At 43.9% G+C, this 20,731-nt stretch overlaps 1 protein-coding gene across 1 annotated transcript in view; it reads right to left on the bottom strand.

Moving 5' to 3' along the window:
* Positions 1-20,731, bottom strand: part of LOC134929591 (collagen alpha-6(VI) chain-like) — a 177,810-nt gene that overhangs the window by 118,671 nt on the left and 38,408 nt on the right. Inside the window, exons 17-23 of the mRNA XM_063925180.1 lie at positions 18,819-18,863; positions 18,660-18,713; positions 17,767-17,829; positions 17,526-17,591; positions 14,009-14,062; positions 11,237-11,272; positions 10,885-10,947 (exon numbers count right to left, since the gene is read on the bottom strand). Of these exons, the coding sequence (XP_063781250.1) occupies positions 10,885-10,947; positions 11,237-11,272; positions 14,009-14,062; positions 17,526-17,591; positions 17,767-17,829; positions 18,660-18,713; positions 18,819-18,863 (381 nt within the window). The remainder of the gene's footprint in view (positions 1-10,884; positions 10,948-11,236; positions 11,273-14,008; positions 14,063-17,525; positions 17,592-17,766; positions 17,830-18,659; positions 18,714-18,818; positions 18,864-20,731) is intronic.

Below are 20,731 nucleotides of genomic sequence, written 5' to 3'. Positions count from 1 at the left end.
AGCCCCGTTTGTGCCTCCAGTGGCACCGTGGGATCTCAACGTGGTGTTGGATTTCCTGAAGTCGCATTGGGTTGAGCCACTTAAATCCGTGGAGCTATACTACCTCACGTGGAAAGTGGTCATTCTGTGGGCCTTGGCGTCGGCCAGGCGTGTATCAGAATTGGCGGCTTTGTCATACAAAAGCCCTTATCTGTATTTTATTTGGATAAGGCGAAATTGAGGACTCGTTCCCAATTCCTTCCTAAGGTGGTATCAGTTTTTCATGTGAACCAACCTATTGTGGTGCCTGCGGCTACTTGGGACTTGGAGGATTCCAAGTTACTGGACGTAGTCAGGGCCCTGAAAAGTATATGTTTCCAGGACAGCTGGAGTCAGGAAAACTGAATCGCTATTTCTCCTGTATGCACCCAACAAGCTGGGTGCTCCTGCTTCTAAGCAGACGATTGCTCGCTGGATCTGTAGCACGATTCAACTTGCACATTCTGCGGCTGGACTGCCGCACCCTAAATCTGTAAAAGCCCATTCCACGAGGAAAGTGGGCTCTTCTTGGGCGGCTGCCCGAGGGGTCTCGGCTTTACAACTTTGCCGAGCTGTTACTTGGTCGGGTTAAAACATTTTTGTAAGAGTCTACAAGTTTGATACCCTGGCTGAGGAGGACCTAGAGTTTGCTCATTCGGTGCTGCAGAGTCATCCGCATTCTCCCGCCCGTTTGGGAGCTTTGGTATAATCCCCATGGTCCTTACGGAGTCCCAGCATCCACTTAGGACGTCAGAGAAAATAAGATTTTACTCACCGGTAAATCTATTTCTCGTAGTCCGTAGTGGATGCTGGGCGCCCATCCCAAGTGCGGATTGTCTGCAATACTTGTTTATAGTTATTGCCTAACTAAAGGGTTATTGTTGAGCCATCTGTTGAGAGGCTCAGTTATATTTCATACTGTTAACTGGGTATAGTATCACGAGTTGTACGGTGTGATTGGTGTGGCTGGTATGAGTCTTACCCGGGATTCAAAATCCTTCCTTGTTGTGTCAGCTCTTCCGGGCACAGTATCCTAACTGAGGTCTGGAGGAGGGTCTTGGTGGGAGGAGCCGGTGCACACCAGGTAGTCCTAAAGCTTTCTTTAGTTGTGGCCAGTCTCCTGCGGAGCCGCTAATCCCCCATGGTCCTTACGGAGTCCCAGCATCCACTACGGACTACGAGAAATAGATTTACCGGTGAGTAAAATCTTATTTTTTCCCTTCCACTGCTTAGAAGCATCTGATCACATGATGAGATGAGATGAGATGAGATTAGGCTGACCATAGTAGTTGTGCTTGACAGAAGACATCATCAACCATATAAGTTCAGTGAAATATTATTTGTTAACTTTTCTAAAACCCTCTCGAGAAGAGTCTTGGAGAAGGCAATTGAAGTCGGGGGCAGAACCACAATGACAAAACTCAGTACGAATTGCATCATTGTATCATTAAACCCCTGGGCCACCCACTTTCTGGGAGTCAGGCACAATTCCTCACTCTCCCTGGAAAATGGGAGAGTACCCCAAAATTCGTGGCTCTCCTGGGCTCTCTGGGAGAGTTGGTAAGTATGGAGAAACCAAAAAGTGACCCACTCCAGAAAAAAAAGAAAAAAATTATTTCACTAAACACACTATTCTTATTTCATTAATTGAAATGTGCACCCAGCAGGCAGTGCCCCAATTTTACTCTAAGCAATTGGACCTACCCCGTACATAATAGGAGACCCAGAGGGGCTTTGTGCACATTAATTCCAGAAATCTGGCCCTTTACCAAATGTATTATATTACTGTACATGCTAACTATGAACAAAATGTGCAAAATGTTTATTTTTATTTTAAGCTATTGAGCATTGTTTTTTAAATATAAAAAGTGGAATTTACTTTTGTGGAGCAGCTCTCAAGAGTAATATGTGCTAGAATTCAGAGACATACCCTGCAGATTACAAAAACAATAGCACATATGTAAAAAGCATTGAGGTCCACTCTTAACTGATAAATCCAATTCATATTCAGACCCTGGTCTTACCTCTGTGCATAAATTTACCAATCAGATACAAAGAATAGAATAGTAAAGGGATGAGGCCGATACATGACTGGTAGATTTAGTTACAAACGAAAGAAAGTAAACAGGCAAATTATTTGTGATAAACATCTTCTTAAGTGGCATCAGTTAAAGGTTATTATTTAAGGAAACCCCCAAGCTCTTTTTTCTTCTTCAATCCTCCTTTCCTAGATAGCAGATCCTAGTGGAGGGACTCATCACGTGGTTCTCTTAGATGGGTGAAGGGAGGTTTTTGGGTAATAAAATAATCCAAGACTGCACCCACTCTGTGGATTGCCATCCCATGCACAATAAAACTCTCCTCTAGTCTCCAAACATTGAAGCGTTCCATAAAAACACACCTCTTCAGGCAAGCTTATCTAATTCTGGAACCACCTTTGTGAAAAGTCCATAATTTCTAATATCCATTTACATACCAGTGTTATTATATACTGCAGACGCAAATTGTGTCTTATTACCATATACGAAAATAGTGCGCTAAACGTTGCAGCACTATGTCCCTTAAGAGAAAGCAAGTAGTCACACACATGGTATACTGAGGACCAACGCTCAGAGGTATATATATATATATATATATATATATATTTATTTGATGTTAAAAGTTATGCATACAAAATAACATATGTACAGTATATCATTCAATATAACATAAATAAGTATAAGATAGGGTTACAGAGTTACAGTTACATGGGTAGCAGTCACAGCCAGTATACATCACCCTTTGCTCAGTGGACAGTCATCTCCATTTTAGAATCAGCAACAACTGAGCTTCCTAGGTGAGGGAAAATACTTATATACTGTGTATTGGAGAAGGTACTTGTCTGGGGCTGGGTCTTCTGCTATTGGTCCTGGGGAGGGACATATCCAGTACACTGGGGATCATTGGTCGGCTCAAACGGTGGGCGATGACTAAGTCCTGAGATGTGATTACTGCTGTTTACATCTGAGTTCCCGCCCCAAGACCAATCAAACCCACCACATTTTCATACAGTAATATACATGAATCCGTTATTGCTAATCACTTGTTGCCGCAATATGTGACAATATCTTCGCAACCACCAGATTACTGCTTATGTGACCCTGAACAATTTGATCCCACACACGGTATCCTTAATTCCATCCTCGTGATATATATATATACAGTATATATATGGTTTCCTGCTATTATAATTATGTTATGAAATATATATAAACCGTGGGTTAGATGTATTTAAAACTATGTGTAGGAAAATATAAATGTTATATATTTGACATATCATACATCAATGTCTGGCCTGTACGATATTGAATGTCACCTTTTGGTGGTCTTGCTTAAATCATTTAAAGGTATTAAGCAAACAAGAGTCTGGCTTGTGTTTGGGTTTTGTATGTTATATTGTGTTCTTGTTTGTTCTGACCTCTAGTGTAACAATGACAGTCCAGGATCTATTGACTCGACACACAACAATTGTTTGTGCTTACAATAAGGCACACATAAGGTATTTACCTTTCCAACAGAACAAAAGTCTGTGAGTAAAGAACCCTCCATTGTATGTTTGCAATGGCTGGTTAAGCAGTCTGATATGTTTAAGAAACTATTTGATGTGTATTCCTGGAGATACTACATTTGAGTGTGTGTAAGAATTATTTGCTATTTTTGTCTCAGTATGATATTTGCATCCTCTACCGTAATGCGCACAGTAACTTGCCGTTATGGTAATTCGCGCCTTACCGTATTGACGCGTGCATCGTAGATGCACCCATTAATAAATGCCATAGCGTATTCTAAATATTGAAATATGCAATTTGACTTTGGCACCTTCATAATCTTATCCAATTGCATCCCCTCTGTACAGTCCACACATATCCTCACATCTTTTTTCGTCACTTTCTCATCCTCCAGACCCTTGGCCAACATTGCTGTGTGACCACATCATACAACCCACAAAGAACCTCTGCAATGTGGCTGGATCATTATGCATTAGATAACATCTATGCTTGTGTATCAATGCCCAGTTTCCTAATAACCCCACACAAAAATAACAACCCTCCTACTAAACTATGGTAACTGTATATTATAGGCTGATACCGCACCACAAGATAGTGCTTATTCTGGTTGCATAGTCCCTTACCAAAACCACACTGTCCACTGTTACAGTAAGTCCACCTTTATGAACAATGGTTTATGAGACTGCACAAGAATGCAGGCTCATGACCCATTTCGCTACAGCTGTTTTAGCTATCCTTTCTTGTGCATATTCGGAGGCTTTGGGTGAGGTCCCAGTTCATTGCTAGCAAGATCAGGACATTGTTAGCAAGGGTGTACTTCATAATTATGCATTTGTTGTCCAACGATTGAACATTACTGATCTAGCTTGTAACACTGAATTTCCACCGTTTAGTCTCTTTCTTTTTTATGGTAGAGCTATCATGCCTGTGTTGTGGTCCAAGCTCTTACATATAAAATACCTCAACCTCATTATACCCCTAAATAATCTGTAAGACCAGCACTGTAAAAGACCAGATCCAGTGTGCAATCAGAAAATCCTTAGTGGATGTTCTCCCCATGCAACATGTTAAGTCACATATGCATACCTCCCAACTGTCCTGATTTTCGCAGGACAGTCCCAATTTTTGGGACTGTCCCACCCGCAGGTCGCAGTATCTCGCGGTGGGGGTGGAGGCAGTTGGGAGGCTCCTGTCACTGCTGCTCTTAGCAGAGCAGCGCCTGAGAACAGACGCTGTGCGCATGCGCTCAGCATCTATTCACAGGAGATCGAGAGACTGGGGGCATGCCAGCAGCTCACACAGCGCTGGCCATGCCTCCACTGTGAAAAAAATGGAGTCATGGCAGATGGTCACGGTATTGCCGTGAAGCCACACCCCCTTTTCCCGAGAACAGTCCCGAATCTCCTATAATAAAAGTTGGGAGGTATGTATATATCTGTTGTCATGTGCTGCATGGTGGATTTAGTAGCCTATAGCTTAGTGCCAACTAATTAAGGAGTAACAGGAATGTACTGCTTTCACTCAGTTTCAGGAGGGGAAAGAGAGGGAACTCATGAGGGCCACATGTGATCATAGTTAGGACCACTGTTGCCCACAACTGCTGTAGGTTGAAGCTGTCTTACATGAGGCCCTCTACATTTTATAGCTTTCTGAATTTGGCTGTCATAATGCCAGTCAGGGACATATTAAGAGAGGAGGGGGCCCATGTGCAGTCTACTACGTATATGAAGGACTCCTGCGAAAATGCACAATGTCCTTTTTCCCAGTGATTTTCCTACTGCACCTGTGCAAAACACTGGAAAAATGGCTGCCATACCATTTTCCTGGTGATTTATGCAAGGTTGCTGCCACTGACATGGAACTCTGGAGAGATAAGTATTGTAAAAATGGGTACAGGGCAGGGCCGTAACTAGGTATGTGCACTGTGTGCCTTGCATACAGCACAAGATGACCTGGGGCACAACCAGCAGCCACCACAATCTATAGTTGATAGGTCCCTGAATGTCAGCTCTGCCTTCCCTCTCCGCCAAGCTGGAGCTTAAAGTGCAGCTGCGGGCAGTATTGGCCGACCCCCCCTCCCTCTCTCCTTCCTCCTTCCTCCCTCCTCCCTCCTCCCTCGTGGTACGCTGAGCTGCGAGCATTAATGCCCGAACTCCCCTCCCTCCCTCCCTCGTGGTAACAATGAGCCACGAGCATTAATGCACAACCACCCCCTCATGGTAACGCTGAGCCGCGCGTAATGGCTAACCCCCCACTCGTGGTAATGCTGAACTGCGAGCAGCAATGCCCGAACCCCCACCCGCAGGATCTTTCAGCAGCACCAGGTGCCTGGCCCCCCTGTGTGCAGACTGATCTGTGCTGCAGTGCCCGTCCTGTATAAGCTGAGATCTGCCTGCTCCCCTAGCTGCTGCAGTCTGAACTTGAAGGGACATAAGGTAAACTCATCAATCAGCGCAACATGGGAGAGGAGAGAATGGGGGAAGGTGGGCAGGCACAGGGGCAGACCCAGGATATCTGGGGGGAGGGGGGGGGGTGTTATAGATAAACTGTAATGTGTAAAAGGAGACTCTACCTGCCTACTGTGTAAATGGGGGCTCTACCGTCCATACTTTGTCAAGTGTGACTTTACCTGCCGTAATGTGCAAAAGGTGAATTTACCTGTCTTACTATGTAAAATGTGACTTTACCTGCCGAAATGTGTAAAAGGGGGCTCTACCTGGTGTGATGTGTGACAAGGGCTCTACCTGGTGTAATGTGTAAAAGACGCTCTACCTGGTGTAATGTGTGTAAGTGGCGCTACTGTGCGATGTCATTTGAATAATGGAGACTACTGTACAGCGTAATATGAATTGGTATTATTTTGTGGTCACGCCCATTCCCCATGAAGCCACACCCCTACATTTTTAAGTATGGGTGGTGCGCCGATCCTGTTTCTTGCACACAGAGCAAAAATGCCTAGTTACAGCACTTGTACAGGGTGTGCGTTGTGGGACCCCTGGACCCAGGGGCCTATGTGCACCGCACACACAGCATCCATTATAGAGATGCCACTGATCCCAATAATGCTTTAGTGTACTGCATTGTAATATGTTGCACTATAAAAATCATTAATAATCGTCTTCTTACTGTGCATACATGCTGGGCATTCGGACCCAGGGAGGTCTGTCCTTCAATCTGATGTGCTGCTCTACCATGTGACTGCAGCCATGTTGTAGAGTCTTTATTTAGTACTAAGGGCCTAATGCAGACCTGATCGCCCCGTGCAAGTGTGCGAATGCATGCGTACGCCGTGCGAAAACTTCGCCAGACAGCGGTCAGCTGCAAATTCGTTTGCAACTCACTCACCATCTAATGATTTTTCCAGTCTGTGCATAGCCCAGGACTTACTCCTACAGTGCGATAGAATCAGGCTGTTCAAAGCCAGAGCTGATGTCATGCACCCTCCATGAAAACGCTTGGGAATGCCTGCGTTTTCCTGACACTCCCAGAAACTGGCCAGTTACCACCCCCAAATGTCTGCTTCCTGTCAATCACCTTGCGTACGCCTAGTGATCAAAATTTTTGCACTATTATGTTGCTGTTTGGGCTCATGCCTGCGCATTGCGATGCAACCCATGTGTAGTCTTTCGATAATCGGCCGCTGTGTGATTTTGAACAACAGCGATCAGGTTTGAATTAGGCCCTAAGTAAGACTGTATGAGAAGTGACATGGCAGGAGACAGAACTCTCCTGGATAGCACGTAACAAATACCAATAATTTCCTGTATGAAGCTGTTCCAGCATCCTGTACCACTACCTGCAAGCAGCATACATTCCCTGGCTGGTGAGCTGTATAGAACCCCACTTCGCTCAAAGCTTTGATCCATGAGAACCAGTGTGTACACTAGGGGCATAACCAGGACTTTGTGGACCCCATAGCAACATATTGAAGAGGACCCTGTCCCGATGCTTCTTGAGAGACACCTCTCTGCAGCAGTTATTCATTTTATGCACCATAATAGTGCCCTAGTTCATTTTCTGAACCATAGTATTCCCCTAGTTAATATTATGCCCCATAGTAGTGCCCTAGTTTATTTTATGAACCATTGTAGTTTCCTAGTTTACATTAAGTCACTTTGTAGGGCTGCCAGACACATTATGCAGCACAGTACCCCCAACTCATATTATAGGATACAATGTCCCCAATTCATATTATGCAACATTACAGTGCCCCCTGTTCATATTGTGCCCCATTAGAGTTTCCTCCAGTTCAAATTATGCCACGTTACAGTGTCCCCAGTTCATATTATGCCACATTATAGTGCCTCCATTTCATATTGTGCCACATTACAGTGCTCCAGTTCTTCTTATGTAACATTATAGTGCCCTCCAAATTACAATGAGCAGATCAGATTTTGGCATATGACAGTGCCCTCCAGTTCAAATAGTGCCTCATTACAGTGCCCCCTTACCATTATAGCATCCACTACGCACTCATCTCACTGAAAATGTAATGTCACACAATTCAGGCTGTGCAATGGATCAGGCCCAATTGCTTAGTGAACAAATATTGGAAATGGGTATGCAACTTTATAACCTGGTTCCAGACCCCTCAAAGCCTCTGGTCCCCATAGCAATGTTACCGCTTACACCCACTGTAGTTACACCCATGTTGTACACAAGACTGAGTATGGCTGTGCCTATTATACTTAAATAAACCAACACCATTGGGTAAGTAACTGGTCTGTTCATAGCACGAGCCAACTGCTAATGTGTGTGCCTATATACTGTATTGTAACTCTGCAAATAACATCTCCTCCTCACACATCATTCCCAACAACAAGAACAGTCACAAGTGTGTACAAATGGCATTCAGTGAATGCACTTTAATAATGTAAATCATACGCACTGCTCTGAATAAGAACCTTGTAGAAAATATTTTTCAAGTTATTCAATTTATGTACTAAAAGAAGACAAGATAGCGTATATGCCCAGTCCTATCTTTACTGGTGCAGTCTAAGATGAAACTCTGTATATATCTCAGTATGTGGGAGATGTATCAAGCAGGGTAAAGCAGGGTCGGATTAGTCCTGGAGGAACAAGAGCCGATGATGACAGTGTGCTCTGGGGAAGGGGGGCTGACTGATGAGGGACCTGGGTATGCTCCCCCCTTAATATGGCTCTGGTATAAAGAGAGGAGAAGCTGACAAGTAAAGGTAGCTTCTACCTACCATTTTATAAAATGTACTTAGTAAGTGCTAGCTAGAAGCTGCTTGGTTACTATGGGTAACGTCTCCACTCTTTACACTGCTTGATACATCTCCCTCTTAGTGAAATAATCTTGGGTGACTTATCATCTATTCAGTTTCCTACAACGTTGTCCCAATTTGTATAGCTGCCGACAAGGGGCGTCATTCTGACCTGCTCTCTCGCTGCTGTTTATGCAGCTGAGCGAACGGTTCTCTACTGCGTAGTGCGCCGGCGCATGCCAGACGGCCGAAGGCCGTTGAAGGGCTGCGATCGCCTCTGCCTGATTGACAGGCAGAGGCGATCGCTGGGCGGGAGGAGGCGGAACGATGGCGTTTGGCTGCCGTTTCGTAGGCGCGGTCCGGCCAACGCAGGCGTGGCCAGACCGAACGGGGTGCGGGCCGCAGTGGCTGCGTGACGTCACACGCAGCCGCTGCGGACCGGGGAGTGAGGAGTAGCTCCTGGCCAGCACGCTAAAGCTGCGCTGGTCGGGAGCTACTCTTGAAGTGCAAAGGCATCACCGCTCTGCGTTGCCTTTGCACTTCTGTGGGGAGGGCCGGCACTGACATGCGGGGCGGACTAGCCTTGTGCTGGGCGTCCCCCCGCATGTCAGGGAAGATGATCGTAGCTCTGCTAAATTTAGCACAGCTACGATCAACTCGGAATGACACCCAATATTTCTGCTAACAGACCACAAGGGAATGCTTCTTATAACACATCTATAGTGCAAACACACTATCCACAAATAATGGTCAAAATCTCCTGAATACTATCAGTGTATAAAGCAGATATTTAAAATATCACAGCAGATAAAATGCAACTTTATATATCAATATAAAAAGTTTTTAATAAACTTCACGGATGATAAACATATAAGATAAAGTACTTGGTGGGCTTTCCATACTAGCATGTTCATATGAATCCTGCAATATTTTGCTATGTTCCCTGCAGACTGAAATGACCAACTTGCAGCAGACTTCAGGACAATGACTATGGAGATACAGATATTCACAGGTGTGCCAAAACTGTTCATGTGCTAATTAGGTTTCAAATCGTAAGGCCAGTACACATGTACTTAAGCTGTGTGAAGGGGGGGGGGGGGGTGGGGGTGGAATGGGGGGGTCCACTCATCTCACCCAGCAGGCCAATCTAGCACCGATGATAGCACCACCCAGGGCTGCGCATCGCTATCACTCTGAGGCATACACACGAGAGATCCATGCTTAAAATCTAAACAAACTATTCACATTGCTTAGATTTTAAGAACGGATCTCTCCGTGAGTACCCCCCTATACTGTACTTACTGACATTCGCAATCTCCTTTCCAGGAGAAGCCCCTCCCAGACCAAAGGGGTCTATTAATGAAGCAGTGAAAAGTGTGGAGAAGTAAAGGGTCCTATACACGGGAGAGATGTGTGCTGAGAGAAACGCTCAGCACACATTTCTCCCGCCGCTCAGCACAGTGCGATGTGTGCTGAGTGATGCGGGGGAGGACGGGGGGCCGCTCATTTCACCCAGCGGGTGAAATGAGAGACATGATAGATTGAGTCTGCATGCAGGCCAATCTAGCACCGGCGATAGCGATGTGTGGCCCTATCGCTGTGGGGGGTACACACGAGTGATCTGTGCTTAAAATCTAAGCAATCTAGTCATATTGCTTAGATTTTAAGCATGGATCTCTCCGTGAGTAGCCCCCTGCAGCCAGTGGAGAAGTTGCCCATGGCAACCAATCAGCATTGAAGTAAGATTTATCATTTGTATACTATACAATTGTACGGAGCAGCTGATTGGTTGCCATGGGCAACTTCTCCACTGGATCATTTCTCCACTCTTTTCACTCCTTCATGAATAGACCCGTAAATCTCTCTGCACATTTTAAATTCCTCCCACCCGCAGGGCAGCATGGTGTTACCCTGGTGCAGTTACTCGCTTTTTATTCTTGCTTCAGCTTCAGAATGATCCCCTAAATACTGGAATTAGAGTAGTTTTGGCTAAAGTTATTTATAAATGGGATATAATATTTATTCCATTGATTAAACAATAAAACATTTTTTTATATACTAATATGAAATTAACATAGTTACAATTTTACCTGAGGCCCGTTCAAGCCATGATCTCCCTGAGGGCCGGGCTCACCAGGATCACCTTTCAGACCCTGCAGGTAAATATTCATGTTATTTACCGTACATACAGTAGTGAGAAATGAATGCAATCAGCAATATAGACAACACACGTCTATAAGTTTAAATCTCTACAATTACGCTTTTTTAAGAAAATTTTGTATTTATGCTTTTATGTCTAAAAGTGTTTTATAGTATCTACTGTATTTCTTGTAAGTCTTTTATGGTCTTGAATGTTTACTCAAGCTAGTACAAGTGATAGGCGAATGTAGATAGGATAATAGGTGAGAAAAAGAGAGAGGGCGCCATCATGTAACTGCATACCACTGGTCCGGGTGAGCCTCTTCTGCCAGGAAGTCTCTGGAATAAAAATAGTTTGCATAGAAGCGGTTAATAAAAAATATCAATATTAGTCGTTTCTGTTTGATCATAAGAACTCTTAGGGGGGTATTCAATTGTTTGAAAAGTCAGTTGGGTGTCTGTTTTTTCCTATCTAATAAACAGGCACAAGCAATTGAATATCCCCCTTAAAGTGAATACAAGGGATTTCTGGAAAAAGCCATTTACATTGGTGCCGAGTGAGTTTCAGCAATTGGATGTTTTACAGTAAGGCACAGGCTTCTGTCTACAGAGCCAATCGCCTCATTACTGGTTAGCAGGGTCTGTCTACACAGCCAACCGCCTCATTACTGGCTGGCAGGGTCTATCTACACAGCCAATCGCCTCATTACTGGCTGGCAGGGTCTATCTACACAGCCAACCGCCTCATTACTGGCTGGCAGGGTCTATCTACACAGCCAATCGCCTCATTACTGACTGGCAGTGTCTATCTACACTGCCAATCGCCTCATTACTGGTTAGCAGTGTCTGTCTACACAGCCAATCACCTCATTGCTGGCTAGCAGTGTCTGTCTACACAGCCAATCACCTCATTACTGGCTAGCAGTGTCTGTCTACACAGCCAATCACCTCATTACTGGCTAGCAGTGTCTGTCTACACAGCCAATCGATTCATTACTGTGGAAAGCAGTATCATAGTAGGAAGACTTCAGGCAATACTCTCTGGGGAAAATATTCAAATAAATCCAAATAGTAGATTCTGGCAGGAGCTGATTGGCTGGTAGGTTTTCTATATCCACTTTATCACTCTCCAAGGCTTAGTACATACACCTGCCCCTTTTTGTGTGCCTAGTGCTTACTCGATTCAATGTTATCGGAGGCTCCCAATATACAGCTTCGGGAGGGGGGAACTTATTTCAGTCTGTAGATGCCTGATCAGGGGAAAGGAGGTGATTCAGTCCTACCAGTAGCCCCTGCACAAGCTAGGTTTCTTTTAAGGTGCATAGTGTCAACCCACCAGAAAGCATGGATATGTGAAATATTGTCTGTGATTGTATATTTGTAAGTTTAAGGTATTTATTCTAAGAGCTGAAACACACGGTAACGATGAAAACCTAAAACAACAGCCAGAGGTGTATCTAAGGTCCCTGGCGCCCCTGGCAAAGTAAGGGACTGGTGCGCCCCCATATTCAAAATAGGGAAGGCGCATGTGCAAAAAAGGGGCATGATGTTGTTGAAAAGGGACATGACCGCACAATATTACTCCCAATTCAAATTACATTACATAGTAGTAACCCCTTATACACATTATGTCACACACTAGTGCCCATTACACATCATGCCCACACAGTAATCCTTGTCACAATGTGAAGAAATAAGCAGTGCCTGGCGTGGCCAAGGAGGGGCACCACCCAGCAATGCCACCCGCAGCCAGGGGGTATAATGAAATATTAATGGCAGTGAAAAGGTATCTATGCGCACTACCTAGTAGTGGTGATGTAGTGATATACTGAAAAAAGCATTCTAGTAGTTTATTTTGAGTTTCTTCACTGTGGGGCATTGCAGTGCCAAACACCGGCACAAACTCATGGCTGCTGTGCTAACCACCAGCCCATGCAATACCACTACTAAGTGATTCCACCCCCTGACTAAGAGTGGCACCACCAGGCAGCGGGGTGCACCAGTGGGTGAGTTCAATCCTGGCCAATGGGTAGATAACCTCCCGTCCCCAGCACATAGCCGTAGTCCCCTCCTCCTCCCAGCATGGAGCCATAATCTCCATCCCCCTCCCAGGACACAGCCATAGTCTCCCCCCAGCACATAGCTATAGCTTCCATCCCAGCATATAGCCATAGACCCTACCCCCCTCCTGGCCTCCCATCACATAAAAGTAGTCTCCACCCCCCTCCCAGCACAAATCCATAGTCTCCATCCCCCTCCCAGCACATATCCATAGTCTACATCCCCCTCCCAGCACATGATCTCTCCCTTCCCTGCATATAGTCATCTCTCCTCCCAGCACATAGTCTCCCCCCTCCCTGCATATAGTAATATTCGCTGCCAGCACATAGTCTTCCTCCTGAAAGCACATACTGTATCCGTAATATTTTGCAATACCTAGTTTGATGAGCTGGGCATCGCCTAGGCTGGAGGATCGCACAGTAGGCAGAAACAGCACACTTCGGCACCAGAACACACTTCGCGAAGAAAGTGAAAATAAACTACAACTCCCAGGAACCCTTGCTGCTAGGATCTCCCGATAGCAAGGGCTGCTGGGAGCTGTAGTTTATTTTCACTTCTTCATTGCAGTGCCGAACACCGGCGCCTGTTCCTGCCTACTGTGTGATCCTCCAGCCAAGGCGATGCCACTACTAAGTGAGTCCACCCATTGGTTGAGGGTGGCACTGCTGGTCGGCGCCCCCTCCTCGGCTGGCACCCCTGGCGAGTGCCATCCTGGCCAATGGGTTGATACACCCCTGACAACAGCATTTGGATACAGTCAAGCTAGCAGCATAGACCATATGATGGATACAGCAAGAAATACCAACTACTAATATCTGTGTCAGTTGTAGGTTCTGCACTTTAGTGTTTGTGAGGAAACCAGGTATCAGGTATTATAAAAAATATTGCATCCGCTGCTGTACATCATTACCACCCTACAACATTGTGATCTTCGAAGGATCAGGTAACTTCTCTGCAAATTCTAATATCCATAATATTTCCATTATGTATTACATATATACTTCAAAATCTTACTCCAATTCCTATTTCACCAGGTTCTCCTGGAGTTCCTTCTTCTCCAGGGTTGCCCTAGAAAGAAATTAAAGGAAAATGAAAGCATTATTATAATTGCATAATTAAATAATTTCAATCAAATTATTTGAAGAAATCCAGAATATGATAAGGATAATCAGAGCCGGCCCTAGGCATAGGTAAACTATGCAAATGCCTAGGGCATTTGGAATGCCAAGGGGCACAAGCAGCTTCTGCTGCTTAAAATGATATGTGTTGTGAATATATTCCGAGTGTGACTATGGCTGTATCTGCATACGAAATGTTATGTTACAGTGTATTCCTGGAAATCACTGTAACGTAGCATTTCGTATGCAGATACAGTCACAGCCGCACACAGAATATAGGCATGCTGCATATCATTTTAATCAGCAGAAGCTGATTGTGCATCCTAGCCATAAAGCAACGCAAATAAGATGCATTTTCGGCAAAATAGGTGTTCGGCTTTTCTGCAAAAAGGCATATCCTTCTGCATGGCGTACTGAGGCAAGATGAATGAGAACTCATCTGTATCCAAGCAGAGGCAGAGGTCACAGTATTAGCGGCCGTGTGCGGGTAGGTTGGTTGTACAGTAGTGTTCGTCATATGTGTAAGGGGCATTATGTGTGTAATGTGTATAAATATAATAATGTGTGATATATGTGTAAGGGATGTTATGTGTGTCATTATGTGTGTAAGGGCATTAATAATGTGCGGCATATGTGTAAGAGACATTATGTGTATAAGGGCATAATGTGTAAGGTGCATTATGTTTATAAGGACATTAATTAATGTGTGTCATATGTGTAAGGTGCATTACTGTGTGGTATGTGTATAAATGCATTACTAATGTGTGGCATTATGTGTATAAGGTGCTCTATTGTGAGGCGTAACGTATAGAAAGGGCACTACTGTGTGGTCTAATGTGAATAAATAGCAATATGGTGTGGTGTAATGTGAATAAGGAGCAATTCAGTGTGATGTAAACTGTATTTTAGGGGCACTACTGTAAGAAGCATTGTATAAAAGGTAAAGTGGTACTACTGTGTGATGTAATGTGAAAAAGGGACACTATCATATGATAAAATGTGAATAAAGTTGAACTACTGCCCCTTCCCAGCAAGAACATGTCCCTTTTTGGGCTGTGCGCCGAATGTACACACTGTTCTAATTTAAAATATAGGGGTTAGGAGCACCAAAATGAGGACTGCTATGGGTAAGGGGTGATGGTGCTGGGAAAGGGGTGCAAGATCAGAGGTGGACCTAGCGGCGGTGCTAGGGGGCACCAGCGAAAAACTTGCCTAGGGCATCATATTGGTTAGGGCTGGCTCTGAGGACAATTAGGATTATAGTTCCAAGCTTGATGGACTCCATTCAGTAGTGATTGTGAGACTACTATCTACACAGCCAATCACCTCATTACTGGCTAGCAATGTCTGTCTACACAGCCAATCACCTCATTACTGTGGAAAGCAGTATCACAGTAGGAAGACTTCAGGCAATACTCTCTGGGGAAAATATTCAAATAAATCCAAATAGTAGATACTGGCAGGAGCCGATTGGCTGGTAAGTTTTCTCTATCCACTTTAACACTTGCTAGGTACTTGCTGGTATCTTGGGGAAATATGAATGTTGTATAATAATAAACAGCTGCAGAGCATTATGAAAGTGATAACAGTCCACTCTCATAAATACCAACCAATTTATTAACCTAGAGACTTTAGGGTAATCTGACCCCTCATTGCCTTTTGAGTATAGTAGGAAGCCTATGTTGCTTAATGGCTGATTCAGCTGTGGTTAATAGCTCACAAGCATCATCCCCTGCATGCAGTTAAGCCAGTGATACATCAGAAAGATATGGTGGGCGACGGAACCCTGCCTCGGCAAGTAAATACACCCTTGCTGATGCAGGGTAGCGACGGAGCAAGGGCGTAGCTACCATAGGTGCAGAAAATGCAGGTGCTGTGGGGCCCAGAGCTGAGAGGGGCCCACCATCCCTGTCAAAGTTACATGTATTACATAAATGTTTTACCTTTGGGTGGTACTGTACATAGGGGTCCTTACAAACTTTTGCCTTGGGGCCTGCAACATATCTAGCTATGCCTGTGGACCTGTTCATTGCAATGTGGTATAAAATGAAATGGAGGACAGTATAATGTTACATAATATGAACTGGGGCACTGTGATGTGGCACAATATGAAGTGGGGGCACTATAGTGTGGCATCATATGAACTGGCAGCCTTACAATGTGACATAATGTAAGCTAGGGCACTACATGGTTCATAAATTAAACTAGGGCACTACTATGGTTCATAAATTAAACTAGGGCACTACTATGGGGCATAACATTAACTAGGGCACTACTATGGTTCAGAAAAAGTACTAGGCTTCTATTATAGGACATAAACGTTACTGCTGCGGAGAGTTTTTAAAAAAATCTGCAGTGATTAAAGTCTGCTGATAACGAGTACACGTACAAAGTTCCTAACTAATTTTTACATGTGATTATCTATGGGTATTATGGGTAAATGCTAGATGCTGTGACAATACTTCTCCCACAGCTCAACATTCGCCACAGTACTCAGCAAATACCTATGGTACACTGGCTTTCAGTATTAACTATAATACAATTCAAATTACTCACCATCACACATATGGCTTTTAACATCACCACCTCAAACCTCAAACCTTTTCCCACTTAACTGTAAGCTATTTCATGGAGAGACTCCATACCCTTTGTTTTACCTCTGCATTTATTTGTCTACCTTTCTTATCAGGATGCGGTTATGTGACCGGTGGTCAGGAGACCACCGGTCACAACACCGACGCCGGGATCCCGGCATCTCAAAATCCCGCTGATCGGCATGCCGACTAACAAGGACAATTCCCACTCGTGGGTGTCCACTTCGTTGCACTCACACCCAAACCCCCCGCGCCGGCCATGTAACAGCCAGGATCCCACCATCGGTATTGTGAGTCATACATACCAAACCCTTGTAATCCCTATTTTATATATGCTTGGCTTGTCCCACTTTCTAGTGCTGAAGAGCAAAACCATTTGTGAATTTTAGTATCAGCTGGGTATATGAATTACATTGGAAAGTAGGCATAGCATTAAATAAAAATATGCCATTTTAGAAGTTCAAAAATATTTTATATGACTGCCATATATGTGCTTAAATGATGTGTTCATTTTTTTCCATGTGTTGGTCAATAACTCAAACATCTTAAATGCACAATCATTCCATTATTCCAGAAATGTTCTTTCCATCTGTTTCCTAATGCTCTCATCCAGATCCTACACTTAAGGCATATTATTTCGGGAGGCGGAAAGACTAATTAGTAGGAGGCTTACTGGACATCATAGATGCTTGATAATGTTATCTGAAGGCCGAATGCTGTACTGTTTATTTTCTGTGAATGAGGTGACAGCTTAATGGGAATATAAATTATGAAATCTAAAAACTAAAGAAAATAATGAAAAAGAAGTTAGGTTTTCACCTCAGTCCCAGGATCTCCTTTGAAACCTTTGGGCCCAGCAACAGTACTATGAGTTCCAGGCTCTCCCTGTAAGTAAAGGCTTCTATATTAGTATGAAACAATGGGTAAAATAAGCATTACATAAAGATATATAAAACAATCTACTGATACATATCTTTGTATTGCAGTATTCTGTGCATGTCATACTGAAAGTTAAGTTTGTCTACAAACCATGGTCAGTAACAAACATGCATACACTTACTGTGTTGCCTTTGTGACCTTTATTTCCTCGATCTCCAGGAGGTCCCCTTAATCCAGGACTGCCCTGTTATGAAAATGAATCAAAATAATGGCACATTTACAATAATAAAAAAAACATTGGAGTAGTGTTATTTAACATTATAAGGCTGAAGAATAGGTCTGCCACCCTAATACTGATTGGTCCAGGACCAAATGACAGCTACTGTTTGTATGAAGTATACACACACTTAAGACAGGGGTGCCCCGGGGAAAAGGGGATGTATATTAGATTGTGCACCCCTCCCGACATGACCCATTCCAGAAGGGACAGTGCTGGGTAATATACCGGATATATAGGCATCACCAACTACTATGCTAATTTCCCAACTATCCTCTGAATATAAATGATGATTTGAGACTAATTTGTTTATATTGAGACCAGCCCTATGATTTTTAAATCTTGCCTATCAAATTAAGTTGTGTGGATGATATATATACGTATGTGTATCAATCTATGCATATATTTTATATTATATATTTATTAAATTTCATTATTTTTTAAAACAACCGCAGTCCATAATATTCCTTTCTATCCTGAAACCTAAAGCGCTACTTTCTCTTGGTATTTCTTTTTACACTATTACTGATAGCTTACAAGTTAAGTGTATGGATATAGTAATAGTGGGTTTGGTGTTCAAATCCCTTGCTTTGAGTGTTGTTGATGTTAAGTAGCTTAGTTTGAAACAAACTAACAAGTGGAAACCATCCACCAGCTATTGCACATTTAATAGACCGGTCATCTTATGCATTAAGCACATTACAACATACTAATGATACGTGTGTGAGTTGTTGCACACATAATAGACCAGCCTCCTTTGGCATCAAGCACATTATAGCATAGTAAAAATGTCTTACTGCTTCTCCTCCTTCTCCCTTCTCTCCTGTTCTTCCCGGTAATCCAGAATTTCCCTAAGGCAAATATGATGCAAATGGAAATTAGTAAGACAACTTCTACAGCGAGGGCATGATAATGAAATCAATAACACATGCATATGAATAGAAGAGATACTGAACCTGCTCTCCCAGAAATCCATCAAGACCAGGCTCCCCGTTTTCATTCTACAACACATAATCACAAGCAGATGCATTTCTATGTTGTGTACTCTCTGTCTTCATCCAACAACTTTGTGTAGCACATATACAGTAAGGGATGTAGTCAGGATCCTGACTGCCACCATCCCGATAGTACCAATCCTAGCAATGGCATCCTGACAGTAAATATCCTGACGGTGAGTATTAGGGTTAGGGTCAGGCTGCAGGAGGGGACAGTTAGGGTTAGGCCACAGGAGGGGATAGTTAGGGTTAGGCCACAGGAGGGGATAGTTAGGGTTAGGCTGTGGGAGAGGTGGGTTAGGGTTACAATACTCACCATAATGCATCAGAATTTTGACCTTCGGAATGCTGCTGTTAGATTGTGACTTTCAGGATGGTCACCGCTGGGATACCATTCCCAACCAATATAGTAAGGCTAAGTGGCTTTCTACCCTGAATGCAGATCATCATTAAAGTATCATTTTGCACCAAGATTGCTCTAAAAGCACATGTTCATTTACCCCAATGGTGTGCATATTTGGCGTGTGCACTGGGTGTGCCCTTACACAGCCACAAACTCTACCTTAACAGAGCTTTACCCGCATCTCAGCCACCCCTTAGGGAAGAGGCAGTCTGTTTTTGAATCCAAAATGGCCAATTTAAATCAGTCTATGACTGAAATTGGTGTTGGGCACATCAGGGGTAGTCTATGTCACGGGGGAGGGGGTGAGCATCAGTCTATTTCTTGGGAAGATAGTCTATGTCTTGTGGGGAGTCACATAACCCTTGTCCAGCAACTGTGCACATTTATGGAGCATATCCATTGTTCCTTTGAGCCACTGTTCCCCAGCCCATAAGATACAAAGACAGGTCAGGGTGCTGCCTAATTTCCTTCTTACAATGAAGTGCCCTTATGATACTAACTAATTGAATTGGTAAAATAAAAGGACAATGGGGGTCATTCCGAGTTGATCTCCCGCTAGCAACTTTTTGCAGCGCTGCGATCAGATAGTCACCGCCTATGGGGGAGTGCATTTTCGCTTTGCAAGTGTGTGAACGGTTGTGCAGCGGAGCGGTACAAAAAAGTTTTGTGCAGTTTTTGAGTAGCTCAGAACTTACTCAGCCGCTGCGATCACTTCAGCCTGTTCTTGTCCGGAATTGACGTCAGACACCCGCCCTGCAAACGCTTGGACACGCCTGTGTTTTCCCAACCACTCCCTGAAAATGGTCAGTTGACACCCATAAACGCCTTCTTTCTGTCAATCTTCTTGCGATCGGCTGTGCGAATGGATTCTTCGTTAAATCCTTTGCCCAGCACCAATCCGCTTTGTATTCGTACAACGCGCCTGCGCATTGCGGTGCATACGTATGCGCAGTTTTGACGAGTTTTGATCGGATCACAGCTCTGCAAAAAAATGCTAGCGAGCGAACAACTCGGAATGACCCCCAATGAGGCTGCCTTCAAATACGAACACAGACATATCTTGTCCTTGTACAGCATTGCATTTGGTGCACGGTTGTACCAGTTTAATTATACATGTAGGATGCCATAATTTGCCCTTCATCTAGTGCAATCCTGAGATAATCAGCACTGCACAGCATGAGATGTTCTTTGTGCTGTGCTGAGCTTTTAACAACAGCCTAACTTATGTGGCTATATATTTCTGTCTCTGGTCATAGAGCTTCTAAGTGACTCATTTCCATCTATTAACACTAAGGGGTAAATTTACTAAGGTAGGACTTTTTTTTTTAGAACTGGTGATGTTGCTCATAGCAACCAATCAGATTCGGCTTAACATTAATCTAGCTGCTTCTAGAAGACAATATATAGAATCTGATTGGTTGCTATGGGCAACATCACCAGTTCTAAAAAAACTCCCACCTTAGATACAGTA

Source organism: Pseudophryne corroboree, chromosome 5 (genome assembly GCF_028390025.1).
Source record: "Pseudophryne corroboree isolate aPseCor3 chromosome 5, aPseCor3.hap2, whole genome shotgun sequence".
Lineage (NCBI taxonomy): Eukaryota > Metazoa > Chordata > Amphibia > Anura > Myobatrachidae > Pseudophryne > Pseudophryne corroboree.
This window is presented reverse-complemented; position numbering and strand designations above follow the sequence as displayed.